The 20,157-nt window shown below is 37.1% G+C and overlaps 1 protein-coding gene across 1 annotated transcript in view; it reads right to left on the reverse strand.

The window, feature by feature from the left end:
- Positions 1-11,005, reverse strand: part of nr5a2 (nuclear receptor subfamily 5, group A, member 2) — a gene marked incomplete at its 5' end in the record, with an annotated part of 66,562 nt that extends 55,557 nt beyond the window's left edge. Inside the window, 3 exon segments of the mRNA NM_001104828.1 lie at positions 4,820-4,961; positions 7,391-7,509; positions 10,392-11,005. Coding sequence (NP_001098298.1) covers positions 4,820-4,961; positions 7,391-7,509; positions 10,392-10,473 — 343 coding nt within the window.
- Between the last annotated feature and the right edge of the window lie 9,152 nt (positions 11,006-20,157).

Here is a 20,157-nt window from a genome sequence, read left to right on the forward strand (position 1 = left end):
TTATTATTTATTATTGTAGAAAAAACTTTAACTATTAATGATTCTCTATAACAGAGTTATTAATGAGCTAAGAAACTAAAAGTTGACCCTTCTGGGAAAACAAAATTAAGCCCAGACTGCCTTTTTTGCCTGATTCAGACCCAGAGACCAACAGCACATCATGAATTCTAGAACTGAAGGGTTTAGGTCTCTCACACACATATGTGTTTTAATTAAACAAGGTGATTTGCATTCATCTAACCAAGATTAATAAGAAGGGGGGGGGGTTCCTTTGTCTGTGTAATGGGTGACGGGAACCTCAACTTATGATAAAACAGTCCATGTAATCGTATGATCTTGCATGGTTGAAAAAAACAAAAATGCCTTGTTTTGAAAGGTTTTAAAACTTTGTGCAAAAAAATGTGATTTATAGTGTTGATACAGTATTTGTATTTTGGTAGCTGGGCATTTTAATTGGCTAAAAATTGGGAAATTCACGTACAGACATTCCTTCTTTTTTTACCGGAACAATGTTATGCAAAGGTGGATACATTTATGCTAGGAGAAGTAAAAACTAGAACAAAGAGAGGCAAAAACAAATATGAAAGTGGACAACTAGCTAAAAACATTAAAATAATAGTGAAAAAAATGAAATGATAAAAACATGGTTTTCTTTTATAAATAAAAAGTTAAAATAAAAATACTTGAAAATAATCTGTGTTGTAGTTTCGTCAGTTCTGGGACTAAAGCAAGACTGAGTGGCTGGGACTATTTAAAATTATGTTTGAGACAAAACTTCACATGAATGAACAACCTAAAAAAAACAAAGCTTGATTCAACCATCCATTTGCTCTTCCTCCAAAATGTTCAGAACCTTCTGTTCAGATCAAACGTGTACAATCCCAAATATGCCCACGTTGCATTTATTTTCTTTCTATGGCACACAGCTTTCCTACGCACACCTGTGCATATTCACAAACACACCTGAACACACATACAGCCTTCTGTGCTTATATCCTCTGATTTATGATCGTTTAATATACAGGAATATTAAACGTGCGCATGTGAAGATCCCTGTCGCCTGCCGGCATATTAATGGGTCCCACAGGGTCTTGCTGACACCCTGTTTGTCATGTCAGGGCCCTGGCCCCTGCTCCGGATGCGCCCTATCCACTGCTCACACATGAATACCTATGATACCTATGCATATGTAATGGGACAGGTCCGTGGTTTCCACTGTGGGTACTGGGAGGCTGATGGAAGACAAATCAGAGCAAGAAAGATGGAGACAGGGAGGAAATAAAAAGCGGAAAGAGAGGGGGAGTGCTGCTGAGGGGAATGAACAAGCCTCAGCTGCCGGTGCTAATTTCAGTTAAACGACTCTTCAGAGGTTCTGCATGTGTAGTAATCAATCAATACAACATTTGATGGGGGATTAACTACATGCATGAGAATGCATAAAAAAGGAACACTTGCTGAAGAAGGATAACAGCGTGTTTAAAAGCAAGCAACTAAACAACTAAAAAATGATGCCTGATTTTAGAGGGGGAAGAATGGATCATGTTACTTTTTTTTATAAGATAAAACAAAACTACATCCTGTTTCAATTTAAAAAAGACTCAATCTGCATTTTTGACCCCCTTTATTTTGTCTTTTTGTATTTTTCTGTAACGATAATGTGTAACTCCTACTTCCTCTGACGATACTCCGCAGAATTGAAATGTGTTCAAACTGCCAGCATTGCTAATAACGGTGTTCTGCTCTACCTTCTACATGATGCACAAGCAGAGGAAATATTAGGCAGCTTAGTGAAGCATGTGATGTAAGACAACTATTAGAGAGAGCAAAAAAGAAAACTATGCCAGTGGGAGCTGTTCAGATATGGCACGCTTCACCAGCTCCAGTGAATGACGTTCTAATGGATCAGACCGTGTTCTCTCAATGAAACAATGCCGACAAAGATGCTGCACAGCATACTGAGGAGAGAGCGCTGTGGCCGCATGGGAGTTTAACCGGCACAGTAAAATATGGCTGAAGTATAGCCAAGAATAGGTTTGACTATTTAAGAATACAAAAACAAACACTTTTTTTTAATGTTAGCAAAAAACATCAAATAAACCATTTAAAAGGATTCTAAATTTGGTGATAGGAGTACAGCAAGCAAATTATAAAAGGCATCTTGTAAATTAAACTTTTTCAGGCTGCTTCCCATAATGTCTAAAGCTGCAGTTTTGAACCTTTTTAGGTCCAAAGCAGATTTGTATCAAGGTTACAACATTTTTCTTTTGTTATCAGGCAGAGATAAAAAAAAAACTGATTTACAGCGGGAGATATAGGTCAGAGTTATGTGTTTATGTGCCACTGCTCAGCCTCATGGGACACGATCAACCTGTGAATAATGAGGCCAAATCATAGTAGTAAAAAAAATATATATATCTATCAGTTCAACACATCTTGAGATTTTTGCACACTGAATTACCTAGAGTAGACGATGTTTCTTTAGTTCTATATAGGTCAACTTGATAGCTAATCAAGATAATTAGGACCCATTATCGCCTAAACAGAAAAAAAGTCATACTCATGTCTTTACAGCTAACTCTTTAGCGAGTGAGCTCAAAGGTGAAACATTTGGCTTACTGCTCGACAGTCAACAAACAGAACACTGACGCACACTTTAACATAAAAAGAGAACAAGAAAACAGGGTAATGAAATTTTGATTTTTCTTTGTGTATTTTTTTATTAAATATGTTGCTATGTCTGCAAGCTTCTGTGTGACATAAAGAGGTTATTCTTGCAGACAAAATAGGATAAAAAATAGCCTTTTTTCTAACAAAAATCATGGCTTTTTTCCTGTAGCTTGTCACTCCCTGAACACTTTTTTTCCCAGCACATCTGTGTGTTTACCAGGAAGACCTGTGTTTGTGTGCATGTGTGTGTTTGTATGTCATGTGAGTTTTCGTGTGGGTTGAGGGGTGTCAGCTCTTCTGTGTGGGAGGTCTTTACTGGATGTGGCAGGAGTCGGCCACTGGAGCTTCTGGCACCTGACAGAGCGCTGCAGGGCCCGTCTTGCCCTCGAGCGGAAAGTTACCGCCGGCAAAACAAATCAAACACTACCCCCCTCCCTCCTCTTCCTCCCAATAGGTATTAGCTTAGAAATGACAGGCCGGGACATTGTGGCCAGCGGCCATTCACAATTAACAGCAATTAATTAAAAGATGCATGGCAGGCAAAGGAAGAAATCTCCAAAAGGGTTGATGGTATTCTAGTTTTTTTTTCTTTTGTACTCTGAAATTCTTTTCTTCTTTTGTGAATTATATGTGGTGTTTTAAGAAAATTCAACAATTCATCAATTCAACATTGGATAAAAATTAGAGGGCAAAGGTGTAAGTTTTAACCTGTAACTTTTCCTTTTAAAGCTTCGATTTTAGCACAGTTAAAAGATGACCTTCAGAATTCTCTGTTCATGCCATGATGAGTAATTACAGAATGAAACGTGTCAACTAACGTGAAAAAAATAGGTTAATTCTGAGCATGATCTCTGAGCAGTAAATGGAGGTTTCTCTCCCTCCTTTCCAGTCAGTCCTGAATAACCAAATTTAAAAAAAGATTCTGAGCTATGCTTAACAAAGAGGTCTTGAAATAGCCTGCCAAAAGCATCATCATTACCGTTTTTGCCATCCGCCAAATCTAATATTTTATCTTTTGCTTTGGAAATTTAAGTGCACAGCTGCTACCTGGTGCCCCCCCCCCCACCCCCCCACCCCCCCACTCCCTTTGACCCTTTTCTAAATACCAAAAAAGCTGTTTCTGGCTATCATCACAGTGGTCGAAAGTAAAGGCTTCATTTCACAAGGTTCTTTATATCTATTTTCGAGGGTGGATAGTTTACTGAGGCGATCGCTTTTGAATTTCTAAATAAATGAAACTTTATTCTGTAGCAATCATTGTGTCAAAGCAGGCGATAACCATTTTGAATCGCTGGATAAGTCCAATACGGAGGAAGCAATTCACCTGCAAATTGATAATTAAGAAAAGTCAGTTTTAAGTTTCCCAGAAGGAAAAAGGGAAAGTTGGATCTGAACAAGTCGGCTCAGTTTCACATCAGTAAAAAAGAAAAAGGATTTTGGTGACGGCTTATTGCACAAATGCATAGAAGATCAAAATCCTACGACAGTGAATATTGTTTAAATATTTCAGAGTTGCACAATACGATTAATGATAAACCATTTATTTGATCTTTTTAACCTATTTGATTTAAGCAGCATTACTGCTCAAAGTACTTTTTCTTTTAATGAATGTTTAAAGTCTGTCAAGAGAAAGGTTTTATGAAAACTTAGCATGTTTTATTGAAATGTTTTTAATCATACTTACTTTACATATTTAAAAAAAATACAGCATATATTAAAAACACGTTTATGGAACTTTTACTTTGGGAGCGTTTCACATGTTTTAAATACTTAACAGTTTTACTTATTAGCACTTCTACAGTAAATATACTTTGTTGTACCACAAATCCTACTGAGATTAACTTTGACTCTGCGCTGTTAACCATCTGCTCTGTTTGAAAATTTTAAAAACAAATCACTAAAATCAAAATGGCCAGTCGGTTGTAACAGCTGCTTGTTTGGATACAGCTTTGAATGTGACAGCATGAGTCCTATTCATCCACTCTGAACAAATCCCAAACTTTCCACCACTGTTCATTATCCATGAGCACTGCTGTGCCCTCAATGCTCAGATTTGCTGTATCATGAGACTGTAATCGCATGCTTAAGATGAGTGAAAATACACAATTCTCATGTTTACAAAGAAGGTTTTAAAGAAAAAAAAGTCCCGTACCTTCTAGTTTCATGCCGACTGTGAGGCACTTTTGAAAGCGACAGTACGGGCAGCGCTTTCTCTGGGTCTTGTCAATCTGGCAGCTCTGGTTCTCTATACAAGTGTAACGCTTGTTGTTCTGGACGGTGCGCTTGAAGAAGCCCTGCAGAGAGAACCAATTAAGACGTCAACACTCTTGACCCCTGCAATACGATGGTAATTGGCCCATTCACGCTCCCAGACAGAGGGAGAGGGGCCCGCACACGCACACAAAATTCTAACAAACCAGATTTCTACTGATGTGATGCTGCACACATATACAAACAAATATCAACATTTTCAAAAGTGTGTTGCAAAACGTTATGTGTAAATCCACAAATGTTACCTCAGGAATTTATTTTGAAATTTTCATTTATACAGTATTCAAGTGCCCTTTTTCTCGGCCAACATGTGCATGAAATCTTATTTAATTCTTGGCTTCTCTCTGCTCACAGAGAGACTCCAGGAATTACAGGGCAAGCACCTTTTCAGCCCTTCACTTAATTATTGAAAAACAAGAACACGAGTTCAAAAAAAATCCAATAAATTAAATCTATAATTCACAGTTCCGGGATTACAGAAGTTCATACCCACAACATGGAATTTATTACCAGCAGCAGCTGAGAAAATCAAATGAAAGGAAGATGGTATTAACGTATTCTACACCTATAACCAAGGAGGAGAATCTTTAAACCCTCTCTTTAAAATAAAATAAAAAATGGGTCTGTGTCAATATCTGACCAAACAGATTCAATTTACCATCAGCATCGCCTGATTTTACCAAAAAAAAAAAAGTACAAGCAATTTTTACGTGTGGAATATTGACTTGTTAGAGCCAAGAAACCACATCATGCTGTGTTCTGAATCAAAATTGATTCACATTTGCTTTGAGGATATCAGGGGCAGCATCCGATTTGGAGTTCAAATCAAGAAATGTTACAATCTGATGCTCATTAAGAAGGATTTGGTTCATAGAACTTTTTTAATTCTTTTTAGAAACTAGAATCATAAATGTAAAAAAAAAAAGTTTAAAATCTAAAAGCTGTAAGATTAAACAAATACACAAAATGCAATCATTAGTGATGTTATCTTATCACTTTTTTCATCTTTATTAGCGTTGCATGTTTTATTTTAAAAGGACTGTTTGATTAGAACCTTTATGTATTTCTGTGATTATGCACAAACTAAAAATATGAGGGATTCTGATTGTAAAAGTCTGGTGAAGACTGAGATCATGTGTGAGTTTACGAAGCAAACCAGAAATGCGACTCAACTTATTAAAAACAGTTTTTTTTAACCATAAACTTTTTAAAAAATGCAAGTAAAAAAGATAGAATAAAAGACTGACTAAAATATTACTCCTGGTGTTTTTAGACTTTGCCTAGGAGAAGTTTTTTTCACACTGGAGATGCATCTCACTGCCTGCTGACAGAGTGCATTTAATGTTGAAATGAACCTGTAATGTGCCAACGGACTGATTTATCAGTCCAGCCCCGATGATCATACAAACTGCTACATTTTAGATATAATCAATGACAAGCTTCAGGTGATTATCAATATCATTAATGTTTCAACAAGGATATACAACGTTTCATAAAACACCCCTTCGCTGCACCGTGTGTGCTTGTGCGTGCACAATGCCTGAGCGCTTCAGTCTGGATTCGTGTGGATTGGCTCACCCTACCTGAGCCTGTACTGAGGGTGAGAAGCAGCAGAGATGCCACTGACGTCTCCCTTCAAGCGAAAGCTCAGCGTTTCAAGGTCAAAATACAGGATAAAATCCATAACATCTGCTTTGAATAATGACCACATAGGCAAGAAATGTGTGCTGCAGCATCAACATTTTGAGCTGTAATTTAGATGAAAAACAACAACAACAAACTATACAGTTAACATGCATGTATATTAGCTTAATTTTGCACTGACAGCTTGAACAGTAAAAAAGACTAGATATTGATGAGTAAAAAAAAAAAACCTGCCTGGTGCTGAGAAGAGGAGCAGACGGGCAAATAAGTTGTTGACAGAGCTCAAATTAAATTGTTGCCTCATCAACAGCCCCTCTATGGAAACAATTTTGCCTCCAGACAATCCCGATTGGCTCCTAATGAACTTGTGATGAGAGTTTTCGACAGCTTGTTCAAACACAAACATCCCTTTTGTGTACCTTGCCTCGAGGCAAAGTACACACTTTTTGTACAGTTTGCTGCTGCAAAAGTGGACGGAAAAAATCTACGATACAATCTTTTCCACTTTTCACACTCTATTCTGACACTAAAAGGAAAACTTTATTGGATCATCTGTCACAACATTGTTTGCTCTTTTGGCCTCTAGATGTTGAGACATTTGCTTTGGTGCACTTTGCGGAAAAAAAAGAAAGGTTTTTAACACCTCGTGGAGAAATTTTCAGCAAAAAAAAAGGTAAAACAGAAATACTATTGCCAACTATTTTTAAAACTTGAGTCAAAGTAGGAGGAAAGAAATTTTGAGTCTTTTTTTTTAGTGCAGAAATTCAAACTATATAGACACGTTTAATGTAAGAAGAGGGTCACCAACCTTGCAGCTTTCGCAGGTCAGGAGTCCGTAGTGATACCCTGAAACCTTGTCTCCGCACACGGGACACATCTCGTCCAGGTCTTCGTCATAGGAGTAGTCCATCATTTTTAATTGGGGGGCTGCAGAGGACACAGAGGAGTCTCTTTCAGTGCGCAGCACTCTCTTCCCCCCAAAGCGCACGCTCCTCCATCAGGGTGAACCACCGGGAGGGGAAGACCCCGCGTCGCGACTGAGTGAAGTATTTTAAAGTTGCGCCCACTTTTGAGGCTTTAATCCAAGGAGGGGTGGAGGGGTGAGGGGGCCACGATGAATGCACGACTTTTATGTGAGTTGAAAGGACGCGACCGTTATTCTGCCCTCCCTTTTGTTGGCTGCAGACCGGAGCAGGAAATATATAAATAAATAAAAGAAAATAATAATAAAATAATAATAATAAAACGGCTCATGAAAGTCAGTCTCATAAATATGCATGTGTCTAAGTCGAGAAATCGCTGAGGGGAAATGGGGAGATATTAGACTTGAGGATTGGATGAGAAAATGTTACCGCCCACAGACAAATGAAGACACAGAGAAGCCCTTATCTCTGCAGGCGTGCGAAAACATCCAAAACCAACACATTTTATCCTCTCGAAGAATCTGCCGTAACGCCAGAGGACAATGCATTTAAATTCTTTTACGTTTAAAAGTGTTGCAGAAATATTGTGGAATAATTTTATTCAGAGCTAAAGTCGGTTGTGCAGGTTTAAAGTGTTCTACGCTGAAAAAAAGTTCGTTTTATTGACATTGACAAGAAAATAACGACAAAGAGGAAATTTGGCATTTTTATTTTACAAATGAAACTAGTCAAAAGCTCCTAAACCTCACAATTTATTATATTTTTAATGTTTATTTTTGGGGAGTCAAATAATACAAATAATCCTTTTTTTTTTAAATAAACGGAGCATTTGCAGTGTTAGTTTTGCGCCGATGCTTGAATGCATGTAGGAGGTAGGGCAAAGAAAAACATCCAAACTGACATTTACAGCTGTTGCAAAAGCATTTAGAGAACTACTAACAAAAACAAAAAAACAGTATGTGGTTGAAAAAAACGATATATTTGGTCAGACTGTGTCCACGGCCTTTACGCATGCAATGCTCAAGAAATCATTTTATCTGCTCTCCAAAACTCTTTAATTGGACAGCATTTCGAGTGTGTGTTAATGCGCATTGCTCTGCTGGGATCCGCGTTTATTATTCTCACTGAAGCAACAAGTTCTGCTGAGTTTTCCCCTCCTTTTTTTATCCAGAAACTCGGTTGTCGACGTTTAACCTATTTGGTTTTAAGCGCGCAAACGAAAAAAGGGACACTTTAATTTGGTCAAAAACTCCACTTTTGGACACATTTAGATCAAGAAAATATGTTTGCCCATGGCAGATCTGATGTGAGTGAACGTATATGATTAGTAGCCCACATGTTATGAAGCTGGCCTTGACGCCACAAATATAAAGAAAGTCTTTCCATGTAGCATTAGGAGCCTTAAGTAAATATATAATTTTAAAGTAGTTTAATCTGAGCGATTACCTCACAGCCGATCACATCAATAGCTCCATTTAAATAAATCCTTACAGATTATTAGTACATTTAGGCTACTAAGTGGCAGTTTTCATGTTAAATCACTCGCAAAGTGAATTTAGATGTGCATCTAATGCAGCTTTCGTTCCTTTAGTGCTGCAGATTTCAACTATAGATGTAATCAGATTACACTGTGGTGGAAGATGCAGAGCAACGTCGGTCAAGACCGTCCACACTCTGCAGGCCCCTATCCAGGTTCGTTTAAAAAAATAATGTTTATATATAAAAAATAACTTTTTTCCTTATTATTTTATCTTATTTTTGTTTTTGTTTCACATCTATAATGGAGAACGAACCTGAACAAACAAGGCTTGATCTTGCCTAGTCCTTAAATGAGCGCGCGCTATCAGGCTCTCATAAAGCAAAAAAGCGGGCTAATTGATTGCCCGCTTTTATTGCTGTGGAATGACATGCGGGGGAACTGGGGGGTTAAGCGAGTTTATCTTGGCGTAAGTGTCAGAATGTCTTTAAATGTTCGCCGCTACATGTGTAGTCTAATTTGCGCGGGGGGGGGGGGGGGGGGGGGGATCAAGAAAAAAAAAGACTGTATGCCCTGGAGACTTTAAATAATTATGCCCTATCTGTGAAATACGCATGCTAATTTGGTCACATTTGCATTAAAATCAAAGACATTTGAAACCACATAATTTTACAAAGGATTTTTTTATTGGTTTTTTATTTTCTTCTTTGTACGTTTTTGATATCGAATATTTTAACTGAATATTGAAAACGCCAGTTCACCGAATTTCTAAAATAATAAATAGATGTTACAAAAAGATTTTTATTTTATAAGCTTATAGTTATTTTTATGGTAAAAAAATAAATAAAGAAACCTCTAAAAACTGAAATTCACTGACCAAAAAGAAAGGATAGTTTTCGCCGAATGCGTATAAAGTGATGAATAAAACAACATAACAAAATTTAGGAATGAATACAACTTCAAAATTCTGTGCATCCCCAGAATTGTTATTGTCTGTTCAATGTTTCTGGTAAAAATCCTGTTTTGATTGTGCGCGTTTTATATTCCAGGAAGATAAGGGAAGCAAAATGTGAAGTTATCAGAATATTGCTCTCTTTTTCTGTGCCGCGCACACCGCATGAATGACAGCTGAGCGTAATAACCTTTGATCATGCGCCAAGCTGGATATTAACACGTGCTGTTAAAGCCATTAAAGAAGTATCACAGAGACTTCAGCTGAGACTGAGTGTTTCAGTTTAAAAAAAAAAAAAAACCTCTGAAGGACTCCGCGAACACCTTCACCTCAGCGCATTAACTCACTCCGACAGAAGAGTTAACCAAACTTTCCGCGTCTCCAACTTTTTACTTCGTGCGTGGGAACTCACAGACCCGCACGTCTAATAAAGATTCAGACGAACGGTAGAGCCTACCTTGCATGTTCCTTGGCATGTGCCTCTGTTCCCCATACGATCGAGAGAGTCCCAAGGATTCAGTGTCGACTTTGGGCAGCATGTCAGCAGAGCCGGCCTGAGCTGGAGGTTGCGCACCGCTCGGCGGGACACCTGGGTGGGAGGTGGCACAAACACACCTCCGAGTGCCCCAAATGTTTTTTCTTGACTTTCTCTTTGAATTTTCTGCAGCTCTGTCTCCAGACTGTCGAACTCTGAGATTTGAGCTAAACTTTAACTTTCTTTACAACACCGGACGACATCGCCGATGCGTCTCCTGCTCTTGGCTGAACTTCAGTGACATGACTGCGCGTACGAGATAACTGAACGCTGTTGGCGAACGATCTTGTTTATTTTCTAAAAGTTGAGTTGGACGACCTCTAAATATTAAAGCTGCGCACAGTCCGGGTTGGACGCGACACTTAGTCCCCTTGATCTTTTCGTAACGACAGAGCTTCACCAATTACCGTGACATGGTCAGAGTACTTTCAGCCTTTAGCGTACAAGCAAGCGCCGCCGGGCCGCCCTCCCTCCTGCGTAAAGTTGGATTGTGTGCGCGGTCGGACCGTCTGGAGATGTGGAGACCTGTCCTTCTCCTCGCGGCTTTGTTTATTCCGCTCTCTCCAATCCGAAGCGCATGCGGTTGTCTGACATCATTTTCCTTCGCTCCAATCAGACACGGAGACCGAGACACATCGCCTCAAACCCTCCAGTTTCGTCCCTCGGCAATATCAGCTGGTAAATCCCGCTAATGATGGACTTTAAAAGCGGAGGGAGAACAAGGAAATGAAGAGAGGTGATGCAAGTGTGCGAGAGAGCAGCCTCCTCGTGAGTGCACGGAGTGCAAAGGGAGAGCGCGGAGGTAGGTGGACTGGAACCAGGGGGAGCAGGAGGGCGCACTGGTACATGATGGACGCACACGACCATCTATCCACGAATTCCACAATTCTTTGACTTTACTCAACTTTTTTTTCTTCAACTTTCTATTATCTAGTTTAATTTTTAAAACAGCACTGTATACCCGCACCCACCGTAGACACCTGGCTGCTGATCAATGTAATCTGATCAATCAACTTAATCATGATGCCAAGTTACTTCCTCAAATTGTGTCTGCTACTGTTTTGGAGAAAATATGAGCGGATTCGGCCTCGGGCTTCACACGGCTTTTATACCCCCCCCACACACACACACACACACACACACATTAACATGCAATAAATTATACTTTTGCCTCTGACAGTAATTGGCTGAGCAAGGCTCAGTTAGTGTTGTGACATCAGATTTGAGCTACTTTGTTTAAAAAAAAAAGAATACACAAAGACATGAGAATTCATTATCCTGCCTCCTCCTGCGTCCCCATGGTATAGCAGAGGAGGAGACAGAGAAAAGTAAGCAAATATACCTGAAAGGTCCCCCACCTCACAGAAATAAAAGCACAAAAACTCACACAAAAAAAAGACAAAAAAAATGATTCTCTATTACTTTTTGCACAAAAGCAAAGGTAAATAAATGTACTAATTTATTTGTTTGACTTTATTCCTTTTAACTTAATAGGAAGTTAATGAAATAAATAAGTATCATGATGATTCTTTATTAATAAAATGGGTGGGCTTCCAAATCTTTAGTCAAGACACAAGGAATTTTGAAAAAAAACATGACTTAAAACAAGCACAGCCATGTTGTACTATAAGGATGTTTGTTTATTAAATATTAAAACTGATTTATTGCTTTCTGAATAAGCAATGAAACCAATGCTTTTTGTCTCTTGCCATTTTTCTTTAAATCTGTTTTTGTTTCTTTTGCAAATACTCATCTCAACAACACTTGGTCAAGCTTCCCTACTTAAGATGACACTCATAACTTTACCACATGTGATTTACTACAGCCTAAAATAAAAATACATTCCTATTTCAAAGTAAAACTCCTCAAAAAGAAGGCAAAATGTTCCACCTCTGCACACAATGACATGCACAACTTCTAGCTTGTAATTCCATACATTTTATATAAGAGTGATGATAAAGATATCCCTTGATGAACAAGTAGCCTAATAAACTGTGTTGCTAACTCAGTCCACTTTTTTGAGATCTCAGTCAGTCTCTCTGCTGCTGCTCAGATTGGCTGAAGCTGAAATGTTTGCAAGCGGTGATGGGTGGAGTCAGAGTATTACATAGTAGCTGGCAAGGAGGAGCAGAAAGGTGGTTGGGTGAGGGGTGCAGGTTAGGTTACAGAATGACATAGAAGCTGATAAGATCTTCTCTGGCCAGATAGTTTTAGTGAAATGATTAACCTGAATTTAGAGAATAAAAAAGAGATGTGTTAAAGGTAAAACTTAAAAAATGTACAAGTCAGGGCCAAACGTTTTGTCTACATAAACAGAGATAGAAGGATTATATGCGCCGGTGAAGGATTTTACTACATTCTATACAGTTTAAAAGTCTGAGGTGGTAAGAGTTCAAATAATACACAAAGGTTTGTCAGCTCCACTGTTTAAACTTTGGACCAATCATCAGTCATGTTACACTTTCACGTTTGAATGTATCTGATTGGGACACATGCAAACACACACAAAAACACACACACACGCACGCACATGCACACACACACACACAGGTACTATATACGTTATGGCTATAAAAAGTGACCCTTTCACATGTGCTGAGATTACGACACTAAAGCGTTGCAGAGATTGTTTCTTTATAAGTAATAAATGTTTGCTTGGATGGTGTATCTTCAGTTATTTTGGACAACAACCATCACTTCTCATAACTCACCTAAATGCTATGTTCTGCTTTTTTAACCTAAAAGTGCATCAATGTTATGTTTTTAATGAGGTGTTTCAAAGAACATGTCTGTATATAGTAGCGTCTTGCTACTTAAATCCTATGAATTCAGCAAGGCATGGCTATTTTTTATATGATGAGCTTTGCATTTCTTTGCATTTGTTTTCATTTGTTGTTGGTTGAATTTATGACCACATGTGTGTTTTCTTAGCATTCAAATACTGACAGTATAGTGTAGAATCAACTTTCTTGATCAAACTTATTTTTAGAAAATAAATAATGCCCTGGAAGCGCAAAGCCACTTTGATGAATGCAAAATAAAATAAATAAATAAAAGAAGTTATGGTTGTGTCATGTTGTGATACCACATATTTTAGAAAAAGTTGTTCACATTTACACAAAAAAAACATAAAATATTAGGTCTTAAAATACCCACACCAATGAAAATCATGTTTTTGGTGATTGGTGACATGAAGGTACTACAGCCGGCTGGCCACAAGCTCCCTTCTGATGCAGCGCATGTAGACTAGATCCATGCACGTCTTAATTTTCCTTGTCCGAACTGGCTTCTGTACAGCAGGGATAGCTGCAGTATTTCTCACCAATGTTAGGTTGGGGTTGTGTGGGGCTGTAGCAGCAGCAGACCGTATTAACAAAGGAATGATGGGAAATGAGGACATGCTTACTCCAACAGTCTCGCCCACAACACAGAGTTGAATTTTTTAATAAATTACTGTCGCTCTTCAGAAACTATGTCCCAGAAAATGACACAGGTTTTTTGATTTTGGCTAAAACAACATAATCTTAATTAAAAAACCACTGAGAACGCCTCAAATAGATCAAAAGATGATTGGAGTAAAAGTCCAAATCTATCTTGCACTTCTTGTACTGGAGCCTCAAAAAATCGAAAACGTACCAGTTTATTATTCTTTTTCTTACATTACAACCTTATATTACCTTCTATTTTGACAAAATCAGAAGCGATTCAAAGTGGTAATGGACTGATGTAGAGGAATCTTTAAGAAATTCAATCGGAGAATATTTCCTGTGAGGTTCCAACATCTAAAGTGTTTTTGTAGTCATTGAGATAGAGACAGTGCATTCATTTTTTTGGGTCTGTCTTAACTATCCGCATGAGGAAAACATCTAACTTTAAAGTGCCATAAAACAGTGTATCTGATCAGTGCTAACACCACGAGGCTGTAAATGGTAAACGGGATCTTTCTTGCTGACACTGTGGCAAGATATTATACATGTGTAAAGCTTTTTATAGAGTCAATTTTCTAAAACGATCCTTACCCGTACCTTGTATTAGTAAGAGAGCAGATTCAGCTGTTCACATCCCAAGATCTCCGTCGTTTTCTTCCACTCCATAACACCAAGTCCCTTTTTTTAACAGCCTGACAATAATAAACAAATCTGCTTTAAGTTTATATGTCTGTTTGTGGCGTCTTCACCTACATTATTTTAGATTAAAATGATGTCACTCCAATAGGAATATTTTAATCATTTTTGTCATTATTTAAAACCCAACAAAAAGACATTCAGTTGACAAACAGTGAGCAAATTTCCAGAAAAGACCAAAGAAAATGTGAAACAAGACAAAGGAGGAAACTAAAAGCACAATCTTTTTTTCTCAGGTGAACTGTCAGGTCAATTTTGACAGCTAATTTTTGTGAAGGATTGCAAATGTTTCAGAGTTCATGGGCCATGGGAAAAAGAAATCCACATTATACCTGAGAAAGGGGAATACCAGAAAATCCTAGCAAAATGACAAATTCCAAATACAAAAATGAAAACTTTTGATTTGAGTGTTTTTATGAGAATTTTGACCAAGTTGATTACAGTCCCCTTCACATGCCTAACTCGTTACAGAGCCTGTGGCTTTAAATGCTGAAGGGGCCGTAACACTCAAGGATTCAGATCAAACTACAACATCTATGTGTTTGATGCACTTGTGAAGTCCCCACATAGGTTAGATTGAGTTTTTTGAGTTATCATTGAATTTAAAAAAGATCTAGAAAATGTATTTTTCTTTTGGTGGCAGTGCCATCGTTGCTCATGCAGAATGTTAATGCAACAGTGCAATTCCAAAGGCATCTTGTTTATAAAAAAACAAATTTTTTTTTTCTTTTTTGAGTCTTTTTAGATTTCCAACTTTTATTGATTTTGGATAATGTGATTAATCTGACCAATTTTTCAATCTTAGTCATAACCTTTTGTTTTCCCAAAGGTTCAATTTAAATAGTCATGTTTAAAAAATATAAACAATTTATTATAATATATGGGGCATGAGTCTTCAATTTAAAACTAAAGTTAGTTGGGACTAAACAAAATTCAAGATAAAAATCAAAGAAAAACAGCACCAAAGTTCCACCTCCTCCTTATAGGGTTTTTTGTGCTCGTAAGGTCAATCTGCTCTTACCTACAAGTCTCCTGATCTCTGGTTGTAGACGGTGGATTATTGGAAGAAGCAGAGTCTGTCAACATTAAATGTTGACATTTGAGTCTCGGAGATAAACTTCACAGAGATCACAAAAGAAAAGCTCCCTTGACAAGAAGAAGGAGGATGTTTTTGTGTATCTGTCTGTGCATATTTGTGTAAAGACTTTTTATTGTTTGTTCATGATGACTTTAATAGGAGAGTGCTGATACAGAGATGTTAGGTTATCTCTGTGCCAAACAGCTTCAAAAGAAAGTAAAAATGCACTTATTGATCACTGAATGATCACCGAAGCCTAATACATTTTTTTTCAGCATGGAAGCTCTAAGAATATGATTTTAACTCATTTCCTCTTAACATTTACAGATAAATGCTGAGCAGAAAACTAAAGGAACTGTATGAAATGCTTTGGAGTCTAGTTATGGTTTAATTCAGTTAAGTTAGCATTATTCAACCGTCCTCATCTCTGTACGTCTTCAGAGCAAGAGAGTCAAGAGTTAACTAATGAGAATTGAAGAAGGTGAGACGTCCCGTCATCACAAAGAAAGTAACGACTGGTTATACAGTGCATGGCCATACCACAGCTCGCTACGCATGGCATACGTTGTGTATATTTAATAACAAAAAGTGGTTGTTGTCCAATAATAATTGGTGATTGCAATTTGGATTAATTATTTTATTTAAAAAAAAGTTTAGTATTAAAAAAAAGCATTTTTAAAGCCAAAATCAAAATATTTATAAGGTCATTAAACATCTGCACATATCCAAAGACTCACTGAAGTGCATTCATGCAGACGTAACTTTTCCATAAATGCAATCATGTTTAGTTTTGTGGTTTATTGGAGTAAACAGCAGGTTAAAAATCTCTCTTTTGTGTAAGTGATCATAAACAACATATGTATGAATTATGTGTTGTGGAACACATCTATATCAAAGAAGGAGTGTGAAACACCAAATTTAACACCTCCAGGGCTAACTTCCCACCACACCAGCGCTGCAGTGTGTTCTTCTTTTGTGGAATTTAAAATAGAATTTGATATATTAACTAAAAAACACAACCTATTATCTTTTTTTTGTAATCAAAACCACATAAACAGAATGAGAATCAAGGACATACCATAAAAACAAATGTTTCTTTAAAAGTATTTAGCACCCCAAAACTGTAATCGTCAGAGCACACCACATATCTTACACAAGAGAAAACCCAACTTAGTCAGAAAGACTTCTAAAAAGACAAACAACAAATACATTTTTTTGATATGTTGACAAGAGAATCAAATTTTTTTACGAAAAAAAAGTTTCATTAAACAATGACTTTTAATGTGATTTAAAAAAATAATCTATAATGACATATGCAAAAATAAATATATATCCAATACACTAAAAAGCAGTATAGCTCTTTAAAAAACTTGCAGACTAAACATGTTTCTCCATACCAATGATGCATAAATCCTTTTAAGTCTCTTCCAACGTTTACCTTAGTTGTTTTTGGAAAACGAGAAAGGCAGGAGTACGGATGATATTTGGAGAATCTTTTGAACCCCAAATATAAAAAAGTAACTAAACATAATCACTAGACCTATAAAATCATACCACACCAACAAATCAGACAGTTTAACTAAAAAAACATACTGTTCTAACAAGCAGAAATGCAACATGGTTTAGGCATGGTTTGTTTAAACTACCTGAAAAAGGGGTAAACAAAGTTTACCAAATGATAATCCAACACTAAAGAAACCAAATCAAGATCATTCTGTCCCCTCATGCATCAGATTGGCACATGCCATGATCATTCAAGCTAGCTTCAGCATTTAAGTCAGCTGCACCCTTGGCCACAACTTTTGCTTCCTGCAGAAGAGCACATGTAGATAAACAAAAGAAACAGTCCACAAAATATAACCATGTCTACAACTAACATTACGTAATTACATACACAAAAAATATAATAACAAACACAAATGTTTTAAAGTATTGTTTTTAATTATAATAAAAAAAATAATAAAGCACATGATTCATTATAGTACCACGAGATAGTATTTAATCACAGTTGCAAATTCAGTTTTAAGTGGTTGTTTAAAGTCCATTTTTTTGTTTTGATTTGATTTGATTTATTAAACAGGAAAATATTAAAAAACAATCTGGCCTGACACCATTAAATGTAAAATGAGTGCTCTTTTGAATAGGCTTAATGGTGCTATCAATATGATGACTGTTGTAATTCATTCTAAGCTTTAGTGAAGACATAAAAGAAAGATCTTTGTCCATTGGACTGAATGAAGGAGTACTAAAACCTTTGGATGCCATCAGAGATTTACACTGAACTGAGGTAGGGAACCACTGTAACTATTACTGACTCTGTAATGACACTGGTTTGTGTAAGATTAGAAGCCAAAAAATTAATTGAGGATGAAGATATTAAATATGGTTTGACAGAAGGTTTGAGGGAGATGAGAATTTACGCTTACACATTACAGAGCACTCCAGTATAAACATCTTCCCCAGAGACTGTCCAAGAATACATGCTGTGGTTGGTGTGAGTCATTCGGCCTGACCACATCTCTGCCCCCTCAAGATAATAATTAATCTTGCAGCATTTTGAATCTTTTCCAAGCTCTTTTTTTGGGTGAACAGAGGTATAATTGTTTTATCTACTATAGCTCTGACCCTTAGCTTCTTATCTTCTGTCTTTTTGTCTTACTATTCCTATGTACATCCCGTAGAATCATTTGTACAATAACAGGTCTGAACCTGAGATGCCAAAGTATAAAACGTGCACATAAAACATTTTTCAAAATACAAATACCAGATCTAATGGCTTATTTCAGGTTATGACCTTGAGTAAAATGGAATGCATGCTGAGACCTAAGAGCTGCCGTCTAACTCTGAAGACCATATGTTTTCCTCAGCCTGTATAGCGGTGCTTAAAATATACCATTATTTAAAACTCTAAAATATGTGGATTTGCACATGATCTCATGACGTCACGTGTAAAAAAAACATTTCAATCATCAATTTAATCTTTTTTCCGTGTTTTTCACTGTCCTGTTTCTCTTCTGGTGTCTAAACACACGTTTTCGTAAGCACACACATAAAAAGGACGAAACAACTGCTACATCCATTAAAAGGTCATGTAACAGTCATTGTTCATTGCTTCCTATAGGCTTATATTTTCAGCAGACAGCAGTGGGAACAATAGCACTCAGTAACAGTGTCAAATGTTGAGTTTATGAAAGAAAACAAAACATAGATTGAGATCTTAGTGTGATTTTTATATGAGTGCTTAGAGTTCTTGTTAGACAGTCTTTGTTTGTGTTTTTAAAACACTGTATCAAGTGATTTTACTTTCCTATTGGTTTACAGTAGATAGCTTTACCATCAGGTAAAATTCTCACATGGGTGTTTTTAAAAGTCTGGGATTGCCAACAAAAGGATTTCATGCTTATGTACATTGGACTCAGTATCACACCACAAATGTTTGGCAAAACGGAGAAAAATCTCATGGCATCTCCAGGGGCTAAAAGGGATTCATTTAGAGGATGCAACTGATTAATTTAATGATGGTAAGTCCAAACAAAAGGGAAATGGTAAAGATTTGACGGTTTGTTTGATTTTACATCCATGGGATGCTTTTCCAAATAAATTCAAAGTCTAAAATCTATTTAAATAGGGGGAAATTGGCAGCTGAGAATATAGCATTCCCCAATCCAAAAGATATTGCTGTACAGCCAGCTGTGGTTGCTTAGAAATGAACCAACTTTCACCAGTTCTCTGGAGCCTTAAATTTAAAGGTTTGCAAAAAATTGTTTTGCTTGTATTACATATTTCTTCCCTTGAATGGAAAAGTAAATATAAAATGAAATACAAAAATCAAAATGTTGGCTTCACTTGAAATGAAAGCATTCTAATGGATAAATGGATAAAATGAGCAGATCCACCAACTTAAAGTCAGCAATCACCATATTCATGTGCAGCTCACTGCATGGCCAGAAGTCATTCCAAAATACGAACCCCTGTTGTGGGGAGGGATTAAATATTTATTGATTTTCTCTTGTTGATGTCTAAAACTGTGAGCACTACTTATCAGTTTTTAAAAAAAATCTACATGTAAAAAAAACAGTATTACATTTTAGTGTTGCTTCACCCTTGTGCTATCCTATGACCCCACCCTTACATTGACCTGTTCTCCTTACCATGACAAAGGTGGATAAAGGTGAAGAGGATTTCATGTAATCCATGGATACCAGTGAAGATCACAAATCATTGAAGAAAAAAGGTTCAGCGCACTGTCTAGTGGGTCTAGATGACCCAACTCCCAATGTTAAAGTGCCTGGGATAGCACAAGGGTTAAGAGTAAAACCATGAGGTGTTTACAGGTGTGAAAAATGATAGACTTGGTTAAAAAATGTTGTACTCCTACTTGTAATTGTTGCAGTGATAAAAAAAGGTGATTTATTCATACATTTATACCAGGTAGCAGTGAAAGCAGTTTATTTTTCCCTGACTGAACCGTGGCTGCAATGCAGGT

This window comes from Oryzias latipes, chromosome 4 (genome assembly GCF_053564925.1).
Source record: "Oryzias latipes strain Hd-rR chromosome 4, Olatipes_Hd-rR_3.1".
Taxonomy (NCBI): domain Eukaryota; kingdom Metazoa; phylum Chordata; class Actinopteri; order Beloniformes; family Adrianichthyidae; genus Oryzias; species Oryzias latipes.